The sequence below is a fragment of the Notolabrus celidotus genome, chromosome 11 (assembly GCF_009762535.1).
Source record: "Notolabrus celidotus isolate fNotCel1 chromosome 11, fNotCel1.pri, whole genome shotgun sequence".
Classification (NCBI taxonomy): Eukaryota; Metazoa; Chordata; class Actinopteri; order Labriformes; family Labridae; genus Notolabrus; species Notolabrus celidotus.
In genome coordinates this window covers 24,915,949-24,943,855 of record NC_048282.1, presented here as the reverse complement: position 1 = coordinate 24,943,855, position 27,907 = coordinate 24,915,949, and the positions used below count along the sequence as shown (strand labels likewise).

Genomic DNA, 27,907 nt, shown 5'->3' with positions numbered 1-27,907 from the left:
TATAAGAACGTGGTTGTTAGTTGTTATTTTCCCAGTGAAAGAGTTTGTCTTTCATACCCACAGTGTGAGCATTTGATGAGCAATTGAGCGGCTTTGAGCAAATACATCTTTGGAAACAGTCAACTAGCCTCGGGCTGTGGCTGGTGAGAGATTTCCATATCAAAGCTCAGGTGAGAGAGGGAGAGGAAGGAGGAGAAGGGAGAAGAACAAGAAGGAGGAGAAGGGGGTGATGAAACAGACATCCACTCCGAAAAAGAGTTCCAGCCCTTGTTATTCTGTCGCGGGTTTTTTTTTTTTTTTTTTGCTGCACAGTTTAGTCTGTGTGTGTCAGTGCTGTCTGTCTCAATCTAAACTCTCAGTAAAAAAAACACACAGAGGGAAGGTCGGAAAGACTCGAATACAAAGCGACACCTTTCTCTTCTCCAAAACCACACAATGCTGTCTCTCAACAACCTTATGCTGACTGGTGCTGACCGCAGGAATAAAAATGTTTTTTCCCCCCACCGACACTGCACAACATCTGACCTGTGAGCCTCTGACAATATTCGGATCCCTGTTTAATATTATTACTGAGGCATAAAACCATCATTTTCCCTGGAAATATTTCTCTTCTTTAGCTATAAGTATCAGACCTGACCCTGTGGAATTGATGGTGACACTCTAATTAATGGATAGAGTTTTCGTTTGGCGCTTTTAAAGATGTGTGTGCGTGTGTGCCTCTCTTTTAGTGTGTGTGTGGTGTGAAAAAAAAAAGATCCAGCTTTGTAGAGTTTTGTAATCCAGCCATGGACTCTGGCTAGAGTGCTAAAGTGCTGCTAACAAGGCCTGTTTAACATTCTCTCCCCTGCTCAACATACAATTATTCCACTTCGCTGCCATTAACATGTACAGTAGGACTGGGCTTTTAATTGGCCTGATATGACTAATGCCAGATCAACTTGGATTTGCTAATTAGTTTTTGCTTTAAAAGTGCCATCAGGACATGAAATATTCATTGATGTGAGGTGGAGCGCGGACTGTGGGTGGTATTAGTGGGATATTAGTGCTATAGGCAGGCGGTAGAGAAGAGATTGAACCTACATTGGCCTGTTGTGGTCGCTTATTCATACTTTGGGTTGAGGTGTTAGTTTTTCGTCATAATTTTAGACACCCACTCACACACATACACACTCACAGAAAAGCGCACGCACATTCATACACCACCTCCATTCTCAGCATCACACGGCCACTCTTCTTCTCAAGCCCCCACCTCCTCTCTCTCTCTTGCTCACCTCCCCCTTCCCATTATTACATCTTTTTTAAATTTTCTTCCTCCGTCCTCGTCTCACTTCCTTTCCCCGCTCCTTTGCCCCGTCCTCCCTTTGCCCTCTGCTCTGTCCCAGCTGCCATCTCTCCCTCTTCTTCTTCCTCCTCCACCTTCTCCTTTTCTTTCCCCCTCCCACTTCTTAATCTTCCACCTCTCCTCCTCCTCCTCTTTCTCCTCCTCCACCACCCCCTCCTCTGCTGTAAGTGGGCCAGGTGCCTCCTGTGGCCTCCCCTACTCCATTTCTCATTTTTACCCATCCTCTACTCCCTTTCTCCTTTTTTTAACCCTCTCCCTGTTCTCTTTCTCATATTTATCCTTCCCCCTGACCCTCGTTCATACTCAAACATTCCCTTATCAACTAATGACTCCATGCCCATGTTCAGTTTAAATACAAGCATTATTTGGACCTGAGGTGAACTGAAAAGTTGTAATAACTGCTCTCTTTAGGTCCGAGTGTGACGTCTCAAAGGGGAACCAGGGTTTCATTTTGACTTGCAGCTTTTTCAGCTCTGTAAAAACAGAACCCTTTTTGTGCTATTATGTTCAATTAAAGGGGACAATCCCTGAGCTCTCCTGTGTCGGTAAACTTCCCTTTTTCGAACAAACTAGGTGAACAGAAGTGAGTAGGTTCACATCCCCTTTTCAGTGGCGTGGGGCAAACTCCAACAACAGCCTTTTTCGCTGCTTTTTTTCAACACAAACGGAAATGTGCATTTACGTGGAAGTCTCACTGCTGCCGTCTTTTTGTTCCTTGCTCTGTGAATGTGCATGGTAAGCTCACGGTGCTCATATTGTCCTCTTTATTTTCTTTTTTCCCCTCTCTCTTTCACTTTTTCTGCTCATTGTCTTCCTCTCAGCCTTTGTCTCTACTAGCTCTTTCTCTTTCTCTCCCCTTTCTTTTTTTTTCTTTTTTTTTTTTACTCTCACTTTCTCACCCCCGCACCCATCCCTCCCTGATGTCTTCTATCTCACCTCCTCCCCCCAACTCTCCTAGTTGTTTTGGTGTGAGCGCTGGTGTCATGAAAGAGGGGGGGGGGTAAGGGGTGTTTTGATTGGTGGGTTGTTGGTTTGGACAGGACACCTGATACTGGCGCTGCCTCACAATGTGGGAATGTGTAACTTCAAATTAAGTTTCCAAGGTGGGTGTTGTCCTAAGCGATGATCATAAGAGTTTACACAGTGGGTCCTTTTGTTTCTCTCTTGGTCTTTGTGTCTATCTTTGTGTCTCTAGCAGCTCTTTGCATTGCTGTCATGTTGGTAGGGGAGGGGGCATCAGTAGGTCCAAAGCCTGCGAGCCATGCCAGTCGTACATGTTAAGCAACAGGTGACAGTCAAACGTCAAACCAAGTTGGAGTAAACACACTGTGAGTGAAAAGACAGACAGATAAGGATGCAGGTGGGGGGTGTGGGTGTGGGGGGTGACAGAAGAGGAGAGACAGGAGGATCTAGGTGAGGCATTTGTCTGGTCAAACCTCGCTCTTCGTCAATCATGGCTGGACGTTGTGGCCTCAAGCGACATCACCGCCCGTACCAAACTGCATAAGAAGAGTAAATGTTTTCAGGATTTACATTTCAGCTGAAAACTTTTTCCCCCGAGAGGGAGGGAAGGGTTTTAAGCCACTTTGGAGAGCATTAAACCCCTGAGGAGCCAATCACCACAGAGAACACAGTCAAAGGAAGACAAAAAATTTAAATCACTTTGCTTTTTCTCTGGTAACTATGAGAATTTACCCAGCAGCCAGCCTGTGTAGAGGAGATCACTGAAGGGGCAGTGCTTTAGTATCGACACTACATATTGATGAACGTCCGTGGTGATACACTGCACTGTCTATTGAACTCTCAAGTATCACAGGCGAAATTGAGTGTCCTCAAAGTCCAGTTCTCTGGTAGTCCACTATAAGCAGCCCTACTGTAGACGAGAAACCCTGCAAGGCTGTGCAAACATTGATCGTGACGCTTCCTCTTTCCTCCAACTCTACAGTACTTCTCCTCTGTCTATCTGATTTTCTCCCCATCTTTTCCTTCTTCTGTTTCCTCCTTCTCTTCTCCTCTCCCTTTCCTTATCCTTCACCGTCTCTTTTCTGACTCCAAAATGTGAGTCTTTCTCTATATTTAGCCGCTCCTCTCCTCTCCCCTTGATTCCTCTCCCTTTATCTCACCTCCTTTTTTTTTCCCCTTTGACTGTTGAAGGACAGATTCGCAAAAGCGCTCAGAGATTCATCAGTGTTGTATAGTAGCTGCTTTTTGATCAGCTTGATGAGTGACAACACAGCCCCGGGCTATTATTACAAATGTGTTTTTATAAACACATCTCTATCTAAATGTAAATCACTGAGCTGCTCGGTTTTTGTACGGCCGTCTGTGGGAACGTTAGCTAGGAACTTCTAAGTGAATGTTGCATGTTGAGGGCTAAGTTAATCTAGTAAAATGATGTGTTTTTCTTGTTTGCGTGTGCTCTGGAGTGTTTGTGAATTAGATTAGCCGGGAGTGAAGTCTCTTTTAATATTTGCTCAGGGGGGGTGGAGGGCGTGCCTGTTGTCCTTGTGAGTACACACTTAATCTGCGGCCTTTTTTGCTCCCTTCTTTGCATGAGCTCATTGTAAGCTGCGGCCCAGTGTGGATTTGAGAAAGATGCCTCTGTTTGCAGTCTGACAGAGCGACAGTCACACCAAGTTACCCATACACACACAGAAACACTCTCTCTCTCTTTCTCTCTCTCTCTCTCTGGACACCCGCCTCGGCACCAGATAGCGACTGGCCACCAGCAGTGAGTCACCAGCATTCAGTCATTCAGAAACCACACATTTTAACAAACAACAATTAGATTTCAGCCTCAGACGTTTCAGAAGTTTATTCCTTAAGGCATGATATTGTTGTGCCATATGTTCATTTCTGTACATTCTCCTCCTCCTGGTGAGCGTGTGTGTGTGTGTGTGTTATTTCTTCCATACTGTTCACTTGCTCTATAAATCCGCTCTTGCGTGTTTTTGTGTGTGTTCTTGTCTGAGACCTTTGTAGTTGGTGGCTGCAGTGACTCTTCTAACAGCTCGGGAACAGACTGCCTGCATTCTGTGTGGTACACTCATGTACAGTCGTGTCTAGCTGAGTCGTGACAGGTTGTTTTATTTTTTATTATTATTATTATTTTTTCCCCGCGACAGGTTTTTTTGTGTTAAGACCTATGGAAGGGTCTGGAGAACGACACGCAATTACACAAACACAGATAGAGCGGTTCGCTGGCAGAGCTACAGATCAGGGTGGGTGTTAGATGAGTTTTGAACTGCTTCAACAGTCTTACTTTGTCATCAGCACTTTTGCTGCAAAGCTATTGATGTGGTGACTCTCAAAACAGGGAGTTTTGAGCCAAATGACCAAAATTGAGATGTTACAGTTGAAATTCCAAGAAAGACTACGTTTTATTGTGCGTGTAACAAAGTGATGAATTTGAAGGTCAAACTTGAATTTGGTACATTCGAAAAGTCCACTCAAGTGTCTGGTAGAATCCTTATTGCATAGAAAATGATGAACGAAATGATATGGACTGTCTCGTCTTCATTCCATAGCATGTCTGTCACTTTCATAATGGGTGTCAAGTTAGTTACATTTTTTTGTGGCAACAGTTTTGACTGCATCTTTTCCTCCTCTACATGAAAAAGGAATGGTTAGTGCAATAGAATTTGCCTGACTGTACAGAGCCCTGAGTCAACCTCAACTAAACTGTTTGCAAAGTCTAACATCACAACGTCCAGGGATGTAAAGTTTTGTGAAAACTATTCCTGATGCCCAGTTCCAGATAAATTCTCGACAGCCTCCCCCTGAAAGTTTCCAAAGTGGTTAGTCACATGTTCCCCACAGCATGAGGTTTCCCTTAGGGATGGTGTGGTGTTCTCAGGAGGCAAGACATGGCTTAAAAATGATGATGATGAGAAGGGGAAGTCGTTATGTAATGTACAAGACATCCAAGATGGCTGGCGAAGCACAGACTGAAACTATGTTATCATGCTTGCCTTTATGTATTTATATACTTTGTGTAAAACAGACGTATTCCCAGTTTTAATGAAGGCGTGGAAAGAACAAACTGGCTGTCTGAAAAGAGTTTTGTTGCAGCTTCATTATGTGCGCAAAGATCACACACAGGTTGCACAATTCAAACGTCATCCACCCCACCCATGCTTTTACCGGCTGCATTCACACATGAACTTATCTCAACTTCTGGTGAAATTTTTTCTCAGGGGCTGGCAGAAAAAAAAGTTCAGGTGTAGTCAGGAGGGAACTCCAATTCTTTGCTATTACACATGCAGCTCATTTGAAAATTACAGATGATTTCAGGCGTTCACCTGCATGTGTGAAAAAGCTCCAGAAGAGCATGGACTATTAAAGCTGCTTGTTAATTACCTTGATTGTGTTGGAATAAGGTGTTTATTATTTCAGAAGTGGTAGTGTTCAGGTGTCTTCACACTGGGTTTGGATGTGTTCATAATTTTGTTAATGACTAGTAAAAAATTAAAGTAGAAAATGGTTTTTAAAATATATTTGGTGTTTATAGTCAATTATTTTAATATTTTCCATTTGAATACAAAAGGTGCAGAGTAAGACCAAATTTTATACTACCATCATTAGGGTTGCAAAATTCCAGGAATTTTCAAGTTGAACACTTTCTATAAGAATTAACAGGAATTTCCTAAATGGAAGGTTGGCTCTTAATAGGGAACTTAAATATAGTTGGAGAAAATATATTTTCGCATAATCCTGACTAAACAACCAGATTTCATGCAAGTACAGTTGAATATCTATGCTATTCCTCACTCACATACACAGATGATTTCTAGAATCCGGCAGAGGCTTGAGAAGCTTGAGGGGAGATGCTTTTTTATTTGCATGTTGAATTTGACTTTTTGGAGGGAGAGGGGCTCTTTTCATTTAACATTTTGAATGGGACTTTGTTGGGATTTCATTTTTATAACTTTTTGAATGGGTCGGGGGAGATGAGCAAAACTTAACTCAACATTCATGTTTTTGTTCTTTAATGAAAGAATTGATTGTTCAATGAAATATTTAACACTTGATAAAGTTCTACTTACAGTAAATCTCTTTAATTGTCTGGATGTCTGCTTATAACAAAACAAATATTTATGCTTGGATATGATACCTTTCAATTAAACTACCCTTAATTCCACAAATTCCCATGGAAAATTTCAAATTTTGGATATTTCCTAAATTCCCCAGCTTAACTTCCCATGCAAATTTACTGGAAAATTCCACCCCTTTGCTACTCTAACCATCACGATACAGAGTGGGATGCATCTGTCACAGGAAAAAAAAAAGCCCTTACACAACACAGAGTTCTCAGAAGTCAGGCACTAATCCTGCAAACAGACAATGTCACACCTTGAAGCTTTACCTTCTTGAGTTGCTTGGTGGTATCAGGAGTTTATGTATCAGTAGATGAGTCTCAAAGTGTTGGTTTTTTGTTGATGAAAGAACTCCCATAGACCACACAAGGTGATGTGGTTTTTATCACTGCTACCACTGCAGCCAATCTTCTCTTATCTACACTTCTATAGAAGTAGTCTTACAAGGAAAGCTTTGTGATATTCTGTAGAAATGAAGACAAAATGTCATAACTGATGACAATCAACACATGTACACCCATATGTTGATGACATAATCATTTTGGGCCAATTAGAGAAACACAACTTTTGATTGCACTGCAGGAATGATAACCAGCTGAATGGTGGTCTGTTTTGATGTTCTATTTTAGCATGAGGTCGATGAGTGGAAGGTTCCAGTGCTGGTCGTTTGACATTTGAATGACACCCGCTGACTTACACCTCCGCTCATGGTGGCTCCACCACTGTTTGCATAGGTGGCCAATCCCTCCTACTCACCATGTTAACGGCAACACATATCAAACAATAGACTTACTGTGTGGCTATCTTTTCACCTCTCCTCCCCCTTTCTGTCTACCATATCTTCCCTTTCCCCCCCCCTTTCCTCCTCTTGTTCCACTCCTTTATTTCCTGCTCACCTTTCCACCTCTTCCTCCCATTCTTACAGCCCTTTTTCTCCTGGCCTCCTCATCCCGCTCCCTCTCTCCTCTCTCCCCTCCTCCTTTCATTTTGGGTTCTCCGACAGTGGTAATGAGATGTTTCATTATTTGCATTTCACAGCTTTTAATAGAGAGAGAATTTAGGCTAAGCCCCGGGTCGTCAGTCAGGGAGTTACTACGGGGAGACGTAGCAGGCTTAGGGGCCTAGAGAGAAAGATAGCCCAGAAACTACACACACATACACACTTACACACACACACACGCACAAGTTAAGAAGAGGTAGGCAGTAAAAAAGATGAACCAAAAGAGAGATGGTGATAAGGCAAGTTCTCGCTCTTGATGCTTGGAGTAGTATCAGTGACACTTTGTGGGTCATTGGAGGGACTTCAGGTAACGTTGACATGCAGCCAAAAAACGCCACACTTGTTTTCCGGTCACTCTAGGATGATCCTCATCCATCCTTACTATGGCTGGATTTCCATAAGATCACTCTGGGCTTAACACCTGTTTGGCTAAAGGTGTGAGGACAAGATGGCAGAGAGGGTTGAAGGTGTTGAACTGTGCACAAAAGTGACATAAGCTGGATTGGAGGCTTATAAAGAGCGGGCATTTTGGCAGGTTTACTGAATGTACACCAACAGCATGTAGTGCAGCATGAAGGCGTTCTGACATTGATGTGGAGGGTCCAGGTATTGTTTTCAGGTGTTATGTGTGGGAGGGGACAAAGAAAGGAAGGGGGGGAGCAAGGGGATGAAGGGAGTAGCGCTAAGTCTTCCTAAGCCTCCTGGATCCTCTTTGGTCCCTTTCCACATGACATGGCTATCCTTCTTTGAGTCAATCTCTTCCTCCACCTTGACTCCTTGGACGACCGCCAGAGAAACGGAGAGCGGGCCAGAGAAAGGGAGAGCGAGGTGGAGGTGCAAAATGTGGCATGGTTAGAGCTGGTGGGAGAGGTGGAGAGAATAAAGGTGGACAGATGGAGGGTGTGTGATAAAAGAGAGGAGGGAAAATGGCAACAGGAACTCGTGCGGAGAGATGTAAAGAAGACAGTGACGGAGATAAAAAATGAGAGACGAGCATGAACAGTAGCGTATCCCTCATGGAAAATAAGACTTGTTTTGTTGTCTTATATTTCTAATTGCAGCTTGCATGCGTGCCTCTGTGTAGCTTTGTGTATGTGTGTCTTGTGTCATGTGCACGTGTGTGTGTGTTATTTTTGTCAGTGCCTGTCTTGTTGATGTGCTGCCACCCTGGCTTGTCCCGGAAGGCTGCCAGCTCCGTCGGATTGGGGATTAACCCCAGGATAATGGCCTTGATGCCCAGTTGAGTGGAAGCAAAGCTGTTTAAAAAATATTGGCTGCCTGAGTCACTCTCCCCTCTCTCTTCCTGTCTCCCCCTCTCTTTATCTTTCGTCTCTATCTTTCTAGCCTCGCTGCATCTGGGATTCTGCTCTATCTCTCTTCTCTCTGTTTTCCACTCTTCTTAATCAGTGTCGTTCTTCGGCCCTTTACTCTCTTAAATTTGTTTCATTTCTGTTTAACCTCATACAATGTAAAGTTAATATCAACAATATTCATTACCAGTCAAGATTACATTATTGATTAATTTTTTTATTAAGTGGAAGGACTAGAGGATTTTATTCTAGGAAGTACTGGCTGTTATCTGTGTCATGTGATCAAAGAACAGTGCCTCGATTGTCCAACTAAATATCATTCTGATTCCACTTATGCAGGCTGTCACTTTTTGCCACTATTTTCTCTCACTGGCTGCAAAGAAGTCCACTTCCAAGCACCACTAAATTTATCATGTGTTAGAAACAGAAAATCAGAGATTTTCTCTATCTCTTTTTAGACTTGAACTGTTTATTTCTCTTTATTTCTGTGTTAATATGTTAAATAAATCTAGTGCAGACCATATTATTTGTCCACTATGAGAATGAGAAAACTTCCCACAATGATACAGTAGTCTAGTAGTGTGCTGGTGCAAGTCACTCGTAGATGAGACTACAAAAAGGATAACGTCTTGTGGCTGAGGCGTGAGGCCAGGTTGGCTGATCAATGCAACAACTCTTTGTAAGTGAATTCTAGCTCAATATCCCCTCCTCCTCTCTTTTAACATTCATTCACTTCTTCAGGCAATTTCTACTGAATTCCCCCTGCTGATTTTCAATGACAGAGCCAAGATGAAAGTAGTGATGTGAAAAGAAGGGACTTCATTGCTATTAGAAGAACCACAAAAGCTGAAAGAAAACAAAGTGATTATAAGCTGAAACATAAAGATTGGAGATGTATTGCATATCTCTGCTTAGATGAGTCATACTCCGCACAGCAGCACTGTTAACCGACAAACTCTGGTGTAGTATGAGTAATCTATCCTGAATGGGATTTTTGATTTTCTTTTTTTTTTTACCCAGAACTTCAATTCAGATCGCCATTAACTGATTGTACCTTTTGGATAGGCCTGTAATTAATAAAACTCCCATATTATCATGTGTAAGCAAACAGACACTTTTTAACTAATCTAGCCATCATTCTGCAACATTCACATTCATTTGAAATCTCTGTTTAATGCTGTTTGGTCAATGAAAGTCCTAGATCAGCTCTCCTTGTTTCTCAGTTTTGGTCTCCACCCACTTCTGGATAAACCATCAGGCTTTTTTTTTCCGGTAAATGCTCTGGTTCCCTAGCAAGATGGTGAAAGTCAGTACTAAACAGGAAATTGCAGTACAGTAAATTAGAGTTGCAGTGAATTATTTTTTCAAATTTGGTAATTTTATACCATAAATGATGCAGAGGTGTGGAGCTCCCTGTCAGCAGGAGGAACACCAGGCCTTACATAAAAGATCAAGACACCAGGTGACATTAGTTGCTCCCTCCTCTTCCCTCAGTCTGTCTGCAGTATGCATCATACTGTATGTGTGTCTTATGCTAAATAGACATAAAAAAAAACCTCAATATTTGTTGACCTGTGAATGAGGAGAGTTAGTGGTGTAGTGACCGTGACAGAGAGCGGAGCGGAGAGTCACACCGCAGGCAAGAAGAGGTGTGGCATTAGCCGCAAACAAACTAAACCCAGCATCTTCCTGCATGTGTGTGTCGAGGTATGAACATAGTTATAAGTTCTTGAGAACATAACCACTGTGTTAAAAGGAAAATTTATTTTTTTACTTGTTTTCTTTACCAGTGCTCTCTCTAGTTACTTTAAATCTATGGCAATAGACCAAGACTGCTCTCTATCTCTCTCTCTCCTTCTCTTGTTTGTGGCAGCTATGGGTTAAAAGTAGGACTGTGGATCTGTTTTTTTATAAACATTGATAGTATGAAAAACAAAAATAGTAGTGTATTGTTCAAAAGCTGGTAGTATATAAAAATATTAAAATATTGAACATTTTGACAACACATGAAAACACAGTGAAAACACATTTTCAGCCACAATATTGAAATAAGTGCAAAAACATGAAAACATCAATATGTGATGAAAACTAAAAAGTGTTGTCTGTGGTTTATGATAAACCCCTTACATATTTAAGTTTATCTGTTCACCATTTCTTGAATTTGAAATGCGCATACATATGCAAAGGTATCATTAATCTTAAATTTACCTGAAAAATGCACTAATGCAGTGGCATCTTCCATAACAAATGTGCATGAGCATAAACAATGTTCATCATTTTTCTCTTTCTTAATGGATTTTTGTTCGTTTATTTATTTAATTGACTGCCCACATCAGGGGCTCTGTGTTCACTCAGTTTGTCACGCTCATCCAACCAAAGTCACTTTATCAAATAATGAGCTGGACTGTTACATTTGTCAGGCAGAGGGCCACAATTTGAATGTGGAGTGATTAGCTGAGGGTGGCAATTTTGTAGGCAGCACACTGGCCGCTAAATGATAATTTACCCTGACCAACTGGAAATCCCTTAATTCAAAATAAATATAACTGCAAATGTGTGAAAGTGCCTTGATGGTTCCAATACACATGAAGGAAGATGCTTGTACCTGCATGAGGGAATCAGGCAAGTTTTAGCGAAATGTGTCATTAGGGAGGCTTGATTTGCTAAATCAGGCTGTTTTATCATGTATTAAAACTCTGCATGCTGATGTTTTTACATGTCATAGCATCTTCATCCACTTTAGGGAAATCACAGCATGAGGTCTCTGTGAAAGCTTTCTATGTTAAACCTCTGTAGAAAATAAAGTCTGGCTCTGTCTTTGATCCAGAAGGACCTTGCGCTCTGTCTCCCCACGGTCTTGCGCGGTCAAGGAGGCAGAGAAGTGGCTCGGAGGGACAGGCTGCATTAAGAGAAACACAAGAAGGAGGAAGCCCCCGTTCTCTCACTCCATCACACGTCTCATCTCTTTAGTCGTCTGGCCAGGGCCTAAAGTGACTTTGCTTTGATGTGACCAGGACAAACCGGCTGTGACGCCATGACGGCTCTGCTAAGTGTGTGAACGTGTTTGTGTGTGTCGCTAGTTCTCGCGTGTGTTTATGTATTTAGGGGCAGGGGGCTGAAGAAATGTGAGGGGGAAGAGGAGGGGGGGACTTATGGAGGACATTCACTTTTGATTTGGCCTCAGAAGGGTGACAGGGACTCGGAGCTCTGGTGGCATGCTTTACTGAAACGATCCTCTCTGACCACATAGAAGCGCTCGCAGACTGTCAGCCTGCCTCCTGACGACTTTTTTCATGCTTTTATTTTTTTTTTCTGTGAATTTTCATCGAGGGATGAAAAGCTCTTTTCTGTCGTTGACATCCTGAAAGCAAGCTTTAGTTTCTGTAGCCTTGGTGAGGCTGCTAATGCTTTGGATGACACACAAAAGTCTCTGCCTCTCTTTACTTGATTGTCTGACAAGTTCATTTCATCGTACTTTCCCATCTTGTGTTAAGTGTATATTTGGAGAAAAAAAAGTGCGCTATAAATCAAGGCTGTACTCGCACAGTAGAGAGAGCGAGGATTTGGTCCTGTTGATGGTCTCGAGATGGAGTAGCTCTCTGAGGAAATGAAAAGCCGGGATGAACACTGAAGAGGTGTTTGTGGGTGCTTATGTGCTGCTGTGGGGGTACATCTGGATCGGTTGCTCTAAAAAAAATAAAAGGGGTCTTTGACTGGAGGGATTTGGACATGCTGAAATTAAACAAGCCAATTAGGCGAGCAGAGAGTGTAGAGGTCAAAGCGCTCTCCATTAAAGTTCCTCTTCTCAGCCGAACTACTAACGCAGTCTGTCTCTGAGTCTATTGAAGCAATAAATCTGATTAGACCTCTCCCTCTTTTTCTCCCAGTCCGTCGCTGTTGTTTTACCCTCCACTGATCATTGTTTTTGTTAAATTTGAGGCACCATTTAACACGACTTTAGGGTAAAATCCTGGCTGCACATGCACATGCACACCACACACAAAAACACAAAACTTACACTCACCCACTCACCCAAAAACTTTAATACTCCCTTTGACACATGGTGTTCTGTGTCAGAGTGCAGCACCACACTGACATTATCATTAGCTCTTTGGACACGCTTTACCACACAGAAAGGAAAAGTTGCTATGATGAACTTTAGCCCATGACCTTATCTGCACACTCCTGGCTGCTTGGGTTTTTAAAAACCACCAAAATTCTAAAGTTTGTATTTTCCTGAAGCAAAGCACTAGCACAAAAACATCTTACTTACTTCAAGTGCGACCTAGCCTTGGAGATAATTTGAGTTTTATTTCTCCAAATTTCGAGGCATTCCTCCAAAAGATGTTGCCTCCACCCAAATTCAATACAGGTGAATTGACTTCTTTTGATCTGCTTTTTTTTCTGCCAAAAACAGGCCCTAAACTTTTTCCTAGTGAAAGTTGTTTCATATATTGAAGTAAGTTTTTAATCACCTCGGGCATTATAAATTAAAGCTGCTGTTGGTAGTCACAGAGTGAACATCTGTTCAGAGAGAGGGACTTCGAATGTCAACACCATCCCTCACAACCAGATTTCCTCTTAGCCCCCCAACACAGATCGGCGTGTGCAGTCATGATAGTGCCGGACTCATAACTAATCGGAGGACGTAGTAGGGGCCGCCCCTTAACCAATCAGGACAGAGGATTGGAGATTAGCTATGATTGGTGCGTCATAAAGGCAACAAGGGGAATAATAAAATTGCTTGATTAAAAGGAATGGGAAAACGCAGACATTTCGCAATAGTCTCAAATTACTCCACTTACCAATGAGTACCGATGGGCATTATGACCTTTTCTCCAAACCAAGCAGAAAAAAAGCAAATGTTTTTACACCACTCCTACCAACAGCAGCTTAAAATCCCACTAATTTCTACTATATTGAGGAGAACTCATAGATCTGTGAGGCAGAAAATGTCAAAGTTGGACGAACGATCAGGATGGTGATAACACCAGACCAAGTGAATTTGGTGTGACTGAAAAGACGGTATGCACATGACGTCTCAATAGGTGCAGTCTCTGCGGTCGGTAGCAGCGCCAGTGTTCTGCTAAAACACAAAAAAGATCTCTAAATGGAGAATTTCGGGTGAAATATGAAGCAAGAGGAAAGGGAAAAGTCCAACTAGCTGTCTTTTTAACCTGGCAAGATCAACGTTGCTAACACATGTAGTAAAGCTAACCTGCTCAGGACCAGGTTATGTTCAAATTTTCTGCCTTAAATTGGCTGAAAAGTGCTGTGCTACCACTAATCATGACATTACAATGTTCTCTGTGGACACTTTGGATCCCCAGTTAAAACTGAGGATCTAAACTCCTCTTTTTACCTGATTGCCCAGCAGCAGATTATTCACACAGTAAGAATGATCACATTGTCTAAGGACACTGAATTATGTTTCAGACTTGGTCCTAATATCCTGCAGAGTCTGTTTGAGGCTACTTTTGAAGTGAAGATAAAAAATAATGAGTGTGTCGTTATAAATAGCAGATAACACCATATCAGTAAAGTAACGTGACTTCCATTTGACCAAATATTACAGTTATGTTGGTGTGTGTGTTCCTGCCTGTACTGCTGAAATTATATGTGTGTCATTGTTAAAGTTTAAGAACTGCACTGTGTGTAGTTGTGGGATTAGAAATACATGGTGGGCAGCTGGAGTTTTATCAGATGGTAAAGTCAACACATTCATTTTCAAAATGATAATTTACTGCAGGCTTTGTTTTTTACTTCCCTGGTTTATAACTCAGGTCCATATTAAAATGAGGAAACCAAATGTCTGGCCACATGTCATTGTCCACAGATCACTATGTCGTTTGTAAACTGTAGAAATCTCTTTCCAGTCCAGCTGTCCTTAATTCAAGCACACATTTGTTTGTTTTAAAGGTGTTTTCATGGTGTTTCCTACTGTCACTCTGTCAGACTGAGTGGCAGTAGAAAAGTGAATCTGATCTTATTTATCTTTCATTGATTGGTTACTTTTAGTTTAATTGATATTGGCAGTGCTTAACACAGCTGTTGGGCTACATTTAGCTACGTTGCTGATTTAAATCTGAGGTTTCAGGGCAGGAAGAAAGATTTCACATACCAACAACATTTCACAGAGCTACATTACCCTGTTTCTCAGAGTGGCTGTGGCTGTTGTCGTCAAGTGTTGTCATTCTTATTCATCAATTATTTAGACATTAGAAAAGTGACAGAGATGGAGATTCGAGATTCCTAACCATGCAACTCTCGAGTAATGGTGGTTTTATCCCAGCTGTTGATTTGATATTTCTGTCTATCTGTCACTGCTTCCTGTGAGCAACTGATAGTCACATGTTTCTAACGCTGTGTGCTGTGGAGTGACCCTGTGGTTCATCGTCCACATTGATGAGAAACGATCAGGAATCGTCAAGTATTGAGGTATTTCACAGAGAATAAATGCCTTTCTCTGTGGTGTGTATGTGCCTCTGCAAGGAAGTCTACCTTGTGGACCGCACTATACAACTCAATGTTTCAGTGGCCCTGAGAGAAGAACAGGAGAGAGGAGGAGGGGAGCTGCTGTTTCTACAAAGCCGCTCATTTTGTCTCCTAAGGTGAGAGGTGAAGACTCTCAATACCTCCATCAGGGCAGGGCAGAAAGGAAAGTATATCTCAAGGTTAGAACACCGATATATTTTTTCTAAGAAGTCTGTGTGCCAGAGGATAAAAACACTTGCGTCAAAAGTTGCCTTTTGAGCCTCTGAGGCACAGTTTTTCTCCATTCACATCGAAGTTTCTTCCTCCTCACCATTCATTCTTTGTATGACTTAAAGAAACACAAGTCAAGGTGAAAGATTGTGAGCCAGCCGTGCATTGATCAAACCCAGAAAGAGACACTGTCACCATCGCTCCATCCGTCCTTCCGCTGCCGTTCATAGGAGGTGTGTTTGTCCGAGCAGACGTGGGAGAGACACTGTGGATTTATCTGATCTTACATGCCATCAGGTTGAGCAGAGTTCTGCTAAACATGACCTGAAGTGTGCCAGCCCCCAAGCAAACGCTGCTGTCACCTCGGCCAACCCGAGCTGTCATCTCTCAGGATGGCCCACGAGAGCTGACAGCTGTGGCGTTCCCAAAACAAATCACTGCTGCGTTTGGTGACACTCTGCGTCCCGGCGATTTAGCCCTCACCAAGACGAGAGCGGGAGCGGCGGCTGCTAATACTTCGGCTAATGCACTGCCTGGCTGTGTGTGTGTGTGTGTGTGTGTGTGTGTGTGTGTGTGTGTGTGTGTGTGTGTGTGTGTGTGTGTTATTTGCTGTCTTCCTCCTGCGTGTGTGCGTTTATAAGAGCTTATGTAGTTTGTGTTTTTCCGACCGCATTGAATGGCTCAACATAGCAATGCACACATTTCCCTTTGTCTCCTGCTTTCCTCTCTCTTCGTCGTCCTCACCTGAATCCCTTCCTCTGTGCAAGCTAAAGATGCCTCTTGTATGTCATCCAACCCCCTGCATACAACAGAAACAACAGATTTAATAAGGTTTGAATACAACGGGGCAGAAATCACCAACATCTTGTATCAATATTTGAAACCCCAAAAGCAAGAAGTTGAGTCATGGGTTAATATATTCCAAAAATTTAAATCTTGAACTTTTTCAAGGCTTTCATTTTGTAAGAGACATAATAAATTATGTCTGTATCCCTGTCACGCAGCTGTGAATCCTGTCAATTAATACTGAAAAGCTGAAACTTCATTCACTGACAGCTGAGCAGCTCCACAAATTGTCATTAAGGGTCTGTCTCTCTCTGTAGTTTTTTCAGAAATACTTTGTGCTCACAACCTAGACCGAGCTGTGCAAGATCAGAAACACTGAGGTGAAGGTTCAAGAGTGAATTTTCGTCTTAACTAGACAGTTGATTGAATTTTTTGCGGTCGCAGGGGAGATGTGGAAAAAAAATAACAAGGAACTGAGGCTGTGTTTATTGATAAATTTAATGGTAAAGTGGTCTGTACTAAATGAGGTGGTTTTTTTTCTCCCCGCTCGACTGTTTTGTGACAGTGTTACGCTTTTTAACTGACATTTTTAATGAGCTTAAAACACACACTCTATCTCTCTCCACAAATACACACACACATGCACACACACAAATGAACCTGTCAGACACGGTTTGAACAGAGATTTTTGACTATTTGTAACTGGGCTGTTTTTAGACATCAAACTACAGCAGTTGAGATGTGGTTTCTATTGATGTCATTGTTTTTATGTCACAGTCATTTCTCACATATCCTTACCCTGGCTCGTCTGTAAAGGAGTGGTTCGGGTAAATTTGCTTATTTTTCCCCCTTTACATAAAAGGGAAAACATCATTCTGTGGACAGGGTATGAATTTAACTAAAGCGATCAACCTTATATATTTGTGCTTACAGGAGAGATACCTGAACGTGTTACTTTGAAACCTTGTTATCTTAAAATGAGGAACAATTAATTTGAAAGCTTATAATCTGCATGTCTCTGCTGCTGGACAGTCAAATTTCCATACTGCACCTTTAACGCTACAACTTTGACATTTTATTATGCTGCATCTAAAATGATATTCTGTCAATGTTTTCTCCCAGCAGACGTTTGGAGGAGAGGCTTTTGCTCAGCTACACAGATGAACAACAGGAAGGAGGACATGGAGATCTCCTCTCACTACCGTCAGCTCCTCCGAGAGCTCAATGAACAGAGGCAGCATGGCATCCTCTGTGACGCCTGTGTCATTGTGGATGGAAAGATCTTCAAAGCCCATAAGAATGTCCTCCTGGGCTCCTCGCGCTACTTCAAGACTCTCTACTGCCAGGTAAGAGACCGCTTCACTTAGGGATAGGGGGTCTGTTAAGTGCTTGTTTTCTCTCTGGTTGTTGTAGTTTTGTCCTGCAGCTTTCCTGCCAAAGCTCTGTCGAAAGTCGTGTTGTGAACAAATAAGGAAGACTTTTGAACACTTTCTCTCACTGTCCAGGTTAAAAAAGGGTCAGAGCCTCACCACCAGACTACAGTCACTCACCTGGACATAGTCACAGCAACAGGCTTCAAAGCAATCCTGGACTTCATGTACTCAGCGCACCTCGCCCTCACCAGTAAGAACGTGATCGAGGTGATGTCCGCCGCCAGCTACTTGCAGATGACCGACATTGTCCAGGCGTGCCACAGCTTCATTAAGGCCGCGCTGGACATCAGCATCCGCTCCGAGATGGCTGACGAACTGGCCGACTTTGAGATGGGAGCTGTCGCCGCAGCTGGTATAGGTGGAGGTGGCGGAGGCGGTGGAGGAGTTGGTCTAGCAGGAGCAGGGGGTGTGGTGGGAGCAGGTTTAGGTGGAGTTGGAGGAGGAGGAGGAGGGATAGTGGGAATGGCGTCCGAAGCCCTGGCCTCCATCATGTCTGGTCGGAGCACCTCTCCTTGGCTGGCTCGCCGCACCAGCCCCGCCAACTCTTCTGGGGACTCAGCCATCGCCAGCTGCCACGAGGGAGGCAGCACGTACGGCAAGGAGGACCAAGAGCCCCCCAAGAGCCACGAGAGCCAGGAGGAAGCCTGCCACGACTCCCAGCCCGCCTGGCCGCACGACTACAGGCCTGTCACCGTCAAAGAGGAACAGGTGTCCCCCGCCTCCTCCTCCCATCCCAGGGACACTCCCAGGGGGGCGGCACAGAGTCAGGGGGAGCAAGGTGCTGGAGGGGCTACAGGAGGAGGTGGAGATGGATCCTGGCAACCTCTGTCAGGATCGGGGCGGAGGAAGAATCGGAAGAACAAGGACACAGTCAGACATATTACCCAGCAGGCTGAGAGGAACTGGGACAGAGAGCGGGACAGGGAGAGAGAACGGGACAGTAGGCCTGGATCTCCTCTGCCCTCCATGTTGGCTGTGGCTGGATGGAACTACAATGGCCAGGAAATCCCAGGTAAGACACATACCAGCTTCTTACACGCTGTTATCTTCATTCTTTAGATGCAGAACTGACAGAGCAGCAGAATTGGGTCAGAGCTTGGCACTGGTGAAAGTAATCTGTGTGTTTCCAAGATCCAAATCCTGTTTTTATAGTGGATTTGTGGGTTTGATAATGAGTTTAGCAGCACAACAACAGGTGGATTTAACCTGGCAGTATGGACGAGGGCCAAAGAGAAGCAGACCTGCACTTCTATATGGGATAGGAGTCCGCAGTGCTGATTTGATGACTTTAAGGGTTTAGAGTTTCCTGGAGTTGCTGTTGTTTCATAAGGCTGGAACCTACTTCTCCCGTCATGTCATTAGCAAATGACTGCTGAGATAATAAGATTAGGTTAGATAATGAGGTGAAACTATAGTCTCAACACTTCAACACAGTGGAATCTCATTTATCTGTGCTCCTATCTTAAAAGCCACTTTAAAATCACTACAGTTTTAGCACACTTTTTGTGCGAGTATTCTCACAGTTTTATTCACTTTTGTTCCACTCAAACTCAAAATGGTATTCTTACAGGACATGTGCTCTTAACTTTTCAAATTCTGCGTGGATATTTCAGTGCGTGTCAGACATCCGCACAGTTCCCTGCGAGAAAATGACCTAGTTTCCACCTCCGGGGTTGAGATTAGCAAGCTTCTACACTAACGTGTGAGGCCTAAGATGATTATCTCAAATCTTGGGGGTGTGAGGTGAAGCCTAGGTAAATGCAGATGGATAATACAATCCTCATCTTACTGCAGTTTATGTAACACACACTCCTACATAAACAAGAAAGCATAGACTCACTCAAGGCACATGTATTTATTTCAAGAAAGTGTCTCTTGATCCTCCGCCTTGTGGAATAGTTTAGTGAATTCCTTTACACTAAAAACGAATCTAGAAAACACTTAGCACTTTGTGTGTGTAGGTGTCTGTCTGTGTGTGTGTAAGTGTGTGTGCGTATGTTTGCACCAGCGGGCCCAAGGCGTCGATAGGTAGATCATTAAAAGTAAGAGAAGCTAATCCTGGGCGCATTAAGGGAGTTGGCTGTGAAATGGGCACACGCGTCGCACAGCGAAAGAAAACAGGATAATTGAATTGACCTGGGTCACTGCACGGATTACCAGCGCGTCCTCGCCATCTCAGGCTCCTCCCCCTCTCTCTGGGGTTTAGGGAAGGACCTTCTGGAAAGGGCAAGAGGAGGGAAAAGGAAGAGAGAGAGAGACAGAGCGGGGTAACGAGGAAGAGAGAGAAGCACAGAAAGAAAAGACAGGCAGAGGAGACATAGCATCCGTACGGGTTTATGAGGGTTTGTCTGCTTAGCCTCAAGTGTCCTCACTCCCAGATTTTCTAACCTGTAGTCTGGCCTTTTTAAGCTGCCCAAGTACATCTTGTCTGGAGCTTCAGAGTTGAATGGCTCCATTAAGCCCACTGGTCAGTTTCTGGGTTGTGTACTTTGGTAGAAGGTAGAGTTTAAGTCTGGCTGTGGTGAAGCAGCCATTACCAAGAGTATAGTTTTCTCACCTAAAGTTTAGAGGAAGTGTAGTGTTCCTGATGGTGTAGACTCACCTGGCGTTAGCCAAATAATCAACCATTCATCCAGCTTTTAAATGGGTTTCGAAACTAGGAAACAAGAGCCATTGTAATGGGAGGTTATCACCTCCTCCTTCAGATCAGACCTGACTTTGCCATTTAGCAGTAAAATATCATGTTTCCAGTGGGCTTACATGAAGATAAACAGTGGTAGTGTATGACAGTGAGGATTGGTTTCACTTCATTGTGTGTTGAGTCAGTACTCAGGAGGTGGTTTTTGTGTGCTTAACGAAGTTTTTAGGGGTTTTGCTGAACAGGTTTTGTAAGGTCATTATTAGAGCCTGTAATGTGGGGCGATGTGACATTTCAGTTGTGGGTGAGTCTTCTACTTCTGTCGTTCTGGTGCCCTCAAAATGAAAATCCTTTCAAGTAGGTGACTTTTGTCGGTGATAACTTTTGCCAAGTCAGAGTCAAAAATACTCAGGATCTGGATGGGCTTTTGAGAGTTTGTCGACTTAAGCCCTAAGTCTCCTTAAGTCCAGATTTTGTCACCTGCAGCAGAAGATCCGAATCAGATGTACAAGCATACGGGGAGAATTAGAAAGTGATGTACGATTCTATTTAAGGTTTTTAATGACTTTGGGCTACTTTCAGACGTCAACAAGAAAGACAGAAAAAAGCACCATGACAGGTCAAGATGAACTCTAGACACAACAGTTAAGTCTTAAAATGATTAACTTGCTTATTAATTAAACCAAATAAGATGAATACATATAAAAGATAACAATATCCATCTTTTTTTTGTCCATTATTTGTATTGAATTTTTCCAATCAATGCAATCAATTGTCAAGAAGTATTAACAAGTGGAGAAATAACAGCATCATCTTTTATTTTAAAAACAAATACCAAATTATTATTTTTATTAACTAGACAGTTATCAATGTCCTCGATCAATGCCTCAAACTTTTATCAATAGCATCATCAACTGATCTTATAGTGATGGACCATTTCTCATCAGACGTTGACTCTGTTAACAGGACTATGGCTGTGTGAACTGTGACAGCAACACAGCTGCCAATAATACAACATGACCATTGATTACATCTGTGGGTTTCCTGCTGAGACATGTCTAGAGCTGTTCTGCAAAAGTCTCCCACGACTTATGTGACTTATTCCCATCATAGTGTAAGTTTGACACTTCATTTTCAGGTTACTTTGGGGGGTTTTATACCTCTATTATGAAGACAGGACAGAAGTTAGAGTTAAAAACAGGGATTAGGGAGTAGGGGATGAAGGTGAGTCGAACCTGAGGCAGCCACTTTGAACACTGTAGTCTTTGTATGAGCCGTTCAATTTAACCAACTGTGCAATATTTTATTTGATCTGACCTGAACATATGTGCCTGTGGTAATCATACTGTTAAAGTAAAGTAAAACTGATTGAACTGTTTACTGTATTAGATTATTAATAAACACATTGACTCAGGACCCCTGTATCACATTACAAAATGCATCCACAGATGTTTGCTAAGACGTAGCCCAAGTCACTAACCAAGTACTGTATTCTCTCGTGCGAAGCCCTGACCTGATAAATGTGGCTGAGATAATGATCAAACTTAAATCTGAAGGTGCTTTTTTTATTTTGCTCATAAATTCAACATAAGTATAAATCACTAGATGAGGAGTTTTGAAGAGCATTATTTTGGACATTTTTTGTTTATGGGTTAGTTTTGCTCTGAAGTTCAGGGTCAATTATCATATTTAAGAGCAGGATTATAATAAACCATGAGTCTTTTTTGAGTTTTCCAAAAGGGGAAAGAGCAGACGTGATGCTGTGTGTGAGTGTGTGAGTGTGTGAGTGTGTGTGTTTGTGTGGCGGGACAGTGTACATAAAGTCCAGTAGTTGGTTTCCACATAGGGATATGGAATAAAGTAGAAAGGGCACCTTCAGTCTGAGATTAGCTTAATTGCTTCATTCTTTATTGATGAGAAGTGCTTTAACACACACTCACACTCACACACACACACACACACACACACACACACACACACACACACACACACACACACTCATTCATATGTGATTGGTGTCCATGCTTTACTATTATAAATGCTTCTATTACACTCGACGCAGGGGCTGTTTGACTGAGGATTTGGCTGGATTACTGTGTAATATAAGGATAATATATGGCTGTGTAGAGGCTCAGTGTATTAGCGCTCAGCCGTTTGAAAGTTGTTTTTTTTTTTATGAAAATGCCGTGTGCCTGTGTTGACATAAACAGCTGCAGGAATTAGGATTTGTTTTCTTTAGATCCCCTTCTCCTGCAAACATCTGCTGTGTTCACTTGATGACATTATTGAGGCCACTAAGCGCTCAACTTCCTTCCCCCTCTCTCTCTCTCACTCGCTGCTAACGCTTGATCTCGCTCATTCTTCCGCTCACCTTGTCTGCTGACACAAACATTTGAAATCATATACATGAATTGGAAAGAAGAAAAATAACCAGCAACGCCTGCTTTCCAGTGATCTGATCATGTGCATGGAGTTTGCTGCACAATACTATATTAGAGATGACATTTTTTGGAGGAGGGGAGTTTTAAATAGTCTCCGCTTCTCCTGTCTGCTTATGCCTTTAAATAATTACCTGAAATTATTTTTAGTTTGGCCCCCGCTGCTTCTTGTAGACCCGGATTAAAAAGAGACTGCAAATCAGAGACGGAGTGTTTTTGAAAATCAAGCGTCAGGCTTGTTTTAATATTTCGGTATATTCTTCTTTGATGCCTCATACCAGCCTCTGCTCTTGTAATTCATTAACTGATCAACTGAAAATGAGTTGACAAAAATGTTGATACCTAATTGATCATTCATCAACCAAATATGTGAGACATGTGCTGTTTCCAGCTTCTCTAATGTGAGGACTGGCTGCTCTTTCTCTGTTTCTTTTGACTTTAAATAGAATATTCTTTTTTTTTATGCTGTGAAACACAGGCTCAGAAAAAGACGAGCAACTTTTAGTGTTTTTAAAATATTTTTTGACTAAATAATGAATAGATAGTTAAAATATGACAGAATAGTTCAAGTAAAAAATGTAAGTTGCTTCCCTCATTCAATTATGTCTGCTCATGATGTGTACATGGTCATACAATTGAGACAAGAGTTTATTGGACCATGGAAGGGAATATTTTGTTACTATGAATCAATCAATCAATAATACAATCGTATCCAATGAAAACAATGGATAAAAGCTGTTTTCATTTACTTATTAACAGGCTTACATATTCAGACACAATAGGTGCGATCGGTCATAACATACAGAGAAGAAGAACAAGCGCACCTACATCAAGCTTTCAAGAGAGTGGAAATGGCATCACATGGGGGGTGAATGTCATTGTCATCGCAGCGAAGATGTATTGAAGAAATACAAAGAGGTAGAAGCTGCAGCTAGCATTAGCATGAAAAAAAGGCAGTTTTGATGCTGATTTAATCCTTCTGTTATGCTGCGGGTCAAATTGACCCTTTTAAGTCGCTGCTACTTTGCAGATGTAGCTCTAGTATTTATTAAGAGTCTGATCAACAGCATCATTGATACAAGTGTTATTTCGGACATGTGGACATCTAATATTAGATCATATGCGTAGTTGGACAGCCCAGTATTGCATGCAGGAGTGCTCCAGTTCATTGTAAAAAAAAATGTGACGATTGAAGAATCAACACTCTTTTTTTTTTTGCGTGTGTGTGTAAACAAGAATGGCTTTAGCTTGAATAAAACTATCTGTAATCTTGGGGGTTATTATCAGTTGTCAATATTGGATCAAATAAATCAATATTTTACATACCTATCTTTCTAAATGAGTTCCCTCAGACTCCAGACTTTATAGACACTTTTGTGCACACATTGATATGATCAGAAATAACCACATGAAATACACAGAGTCATATTTGAGTCTTTGAATGTGTCATTTGCCTGCCTTACCCTCTGCCTTTAAAGAAGTATGCAGTAGTTTCATTACACTCAACACTATCATGATTGTAGTGTACGTGTCACTAAATTCATGATGCAGGTGTGTATTTTTTGGAGGCAGAGCCCGTTCACTCTATGGTACATTAAGTCTAACAGAAAAGAAGTGAGAGCTGCTGAAAACACAACTGAACGATTGATTTCTCTCCTACTTCCTGTATACTTGGGGCAAACACCAACTTGATCTTCATCCCACATTATAACAGCTCTGGAAATACTTTTTGTTTGTTTTTTTTTCCCTGGTATTAAAATCTCTCTCACACACACACACACACACGCACACACACACACACACACATACACACACACACACACGCACACACACACACACACACACACACACACACACACACACACACACACACACACACACACACACACACACACACACACACACACACACACACAGTGACCTTTAGTGGCAGCTTGGGGGATTTTGGCAATCCGGTACATGGCCGGTGTGATGTTCTCTCTCCCTCTCTCTCTCTCTTTCTCTCTCTCTCTCACACACACACACGCACACACACAGCTTAGAGCATGTGATTATGTAGACGTGAACAGTTCAATCACACGTGGGCTGTTCTTTCCATTTCCCTCTAGCTGTTGCACATTGATTACATCGAGATCTTTTTTGAAAATCCAACATCTTTATCTGAGTCTCTTCCTCTCCTAGCTGCGGCCCCAGAGTTCCCCCTCCTCGACTGCAAACACACACATGGTTACAAACACACACATAAGCCCACGTCTAAAAGTAAAGTCATCTTTCTGTAGAACCCTTTTCTGTTTTAGCAGCAAGTGTTCAAGTGCTGCATGTCTGGTCTTGTTTGAGCGCAGACCTTCATCCTCTGCAGCTCCGTCCCCCTCCTCCTGGACTCACCTGTGTCCTCCTGAAACTGCCCTCTAGTTTGCTCTTCTGCACAAACTTTTTCTCTATTTTTTTCCCACTCCCTCCCTACGCTCCTCTCCCTAAGTCTCGGCAGTCTAAAGGTGAACACTTGAAATAATGAATCGGATCCCCCTTTCGCCCCCTTCCTCTCTGTATTCCAGTTAAGACTCTCCCCATAGTATTTGCACTTCATTAAACTTGAAATAGGTTTAATATTTAAAACACCTTAACACATTTCAACCCCCCTCACCCCTCGCACATTTCTCTCTGCGTTTTCTCTACCTTTTTTCACCTCAGTTTAATAATCTACTCTCATATTTCCTCCCTAATTCACTCCTCCTTCATTAAAAACCAAAATAGATTTAATATATTTCAGACTGTTTGAACTTAATTTTTAACCCCTTACATCAAGGCTTGCTGCTTGACACGCACAGGTTGGATAACTCCATCATTTTAGGCCTCTCCTCCTGTATTCTCTCCCGTCTCTCTCCCTTTTTTTTTGTAACTTCTGGTTCATCTTTCTCACTTTTTCCATTGCCAGTCTATTATCTCTTCTGTCTCTCGCTGTCTTTGTGCTCCAGTCCTCTCTGTGCGTCTCCCCCACCCCCTATTTGCTCTCCCTCTTTGTCCTCTTTGACTGCACGGATGATTTCAGCCCTTTCCTCCCACCCTATTGACTTTTGTAGCCTGCTAACCCCACCTCCCTCAGTTTTCCCCTGCTCCCTTCATCCTCTCCTTCCCTTTTTTTGTGTGCCCACATTCATTCCACCCTCAGTTGTGTATATTACAGGGTTGAAGACTTTTCTTTTCTGCTCTTTTGTGAATTTCATTCACCCTTTTCCCCTTTCTGTCAGTCCCAGCTAAATTAAAGAAAAAAAGTTCCATTATCACATCATAACCAATCAATTCTCACCGCCCACCAGCCGTCTTTGTCATATGACCTCACATCCTGGTGGACATTGTGGGCAGTCCACCAGCTAAAAGCCCCTTCTTCTCCTACTCCACCATCACCACCACCATGCCATCACACCACACCACACACACACATTCACACAATTTTTCACACTCTTGCTGTCTGTCTTTTTCTCTCGCAGCACTCTCCATCTCTCTCTCTCAGTTCTCAATACTGACACCTGCTCTATTTATAATTCTCTGGCTTTAAAAGAGCCATTTTGGACAGGAAGCTGCCCCCTCCCATCTCCTGACCGTGGCTCTTTTCCAAAACGTCAACACCCCCCACTTCTCCACCTCCTGCCCCTGGAACAGGCCGGAGAAGAATCGCTGGGTGGAGAAGTGAAGAAGGATTGTATGTGTGTGCGTGCATATGTGGAGGGGAGTTAAAGATTAGCCATCCCACCCTGAGTGCACCTGGGTTGGGCCCATGTGTGTGCTTTTTTCAGCCATGACCACACACATACTGTGCACACACAAGCCTAAACACAAGTAGACACACAAATGCCTTTGTAACACCCGCAAAGCTCCTATAAAATATCCGTACAATCCATTTATTTCACTTTAAAGTATCTGTGGTTAAACTCACACATCTCTTAGCCAAGTTTGCTCAGGTTTAAGAATCAAACTACCCAGAATGCATCCTGACAGGATGTCCTGTTGGCACGGTGCAGAGGTGGGTGGGTCAGGAGGTTTCTGTGGTTGAACATTCACAGCAGTAGTACCCCCTCAGATATATCCCCACCCCCATACATCAACAAACACACATACACACACACTGAAATATCCGTCATCATAACCTAAAATGACTATACATAGATTTATCAGTGGATGTGGTTAACTTTGGAAGACGCACACACACGCACAGTCACAGACCTGAAGGCTCAGGCTGTAGCACAAACACAACGTCATCTGTACTTGAGCTTACGTATCTATTCTAATAGCCAACACTGTCTTTTAGAGAGCAGGACTCCTGAGGGTGTTCAGACCATTTTGCTTCATGTCGCTGCTCACTTTCCAAAATACACTTTTTCTTTCACAGCGCGGAAAGAGTGTTGTATAATTTCACACCCCCCTGTTGGTAAAGTCATGCTAATAATGATGAAAAAGTAGAAGTTCAGTCGATTTTGTCATGCCTATCATTATTCTTCTAAGTTTGATTAGAAGGTTTTGCATACTCTGAATGTTTGGATATTCCAAAGAGAAAGTATAATATCACCATGGAGCAAGTCATTTAAACATGATCAACAACTTGAATCTGAGAGATGCAGTCTGAAGTATTTTTTAGCTTTAGGTTGGGGGATGTCAAAAATAAGATGTTCTGAGGGGACTTCTATCTAGCTAGCTTGTCATAGGTTAAGAAAACACTCAAAATAAACATTCAAAGTTAAGCACAGTCTTTTCAACACAGCTTAACACGGGGTCACAGAGTCTGTAGGTAAATAATGTCAAATGGTTTGCAAAGTGTGGCTAACACTTGCAGAGCTAGCACCACCAGCCTTCGGTCCTCCATGCAGGTTAATAATCACATGTCTTCTAGTCACACAATAATGCACCTTCCAAGTCAAAAGCATTGAGAACCTCGGGTCTCACAAGGGGATTGTTCAGTTTTATCTTGACCTCTTGATGCAGGAACTATCACTGTTATGCTTTGAAACAGATGAAAACTTCATAAAAGTTAGATTTTTATTCAGATTCAGATTCAGACAACTTTATTGATCCCAAGAAGGGCAATTCATTTATAGCTTACCATACAACATTTAACATCTACAACACATCCATCATATATACATGCTACAAGTCACAAGTGAAGC

General features: G+C 42.5%; 1 protein-coding gene across 3 annotated transcripts in view; it reads left to right on the top strand.

Moving 5' to 3' along the window:
- zbtb46 (zinc finger and BTB domain containing 46) overlaps positions 1–27,907 on the top strand; it is a 72,304-nt gene that overhangs the window by 7,128 nt on the left and 37,269 nt on the right. For 2 of the 3 annotated variants that reach the window (XM_034695880.1, XM_034695879.1), the window contains exons 2-3: positions 17,362–17,585; positions 17,745–18,684. In XM_034695880.1, coding sequence (XP_034551771.1) covers positions 17,400–17,585; positions 17,745–18,684 — 1,126 coding nt within the window. In that variant the 5' untranslated portion in view covers positions 17,362–17,399. The remainder of the gene's footprint in view (positions 1–17,361; positions 17,586–17,744; positions 18,685–27,907) is intronic. The other variant, XM_034695881.1, reaches the window with a different exon arrangement.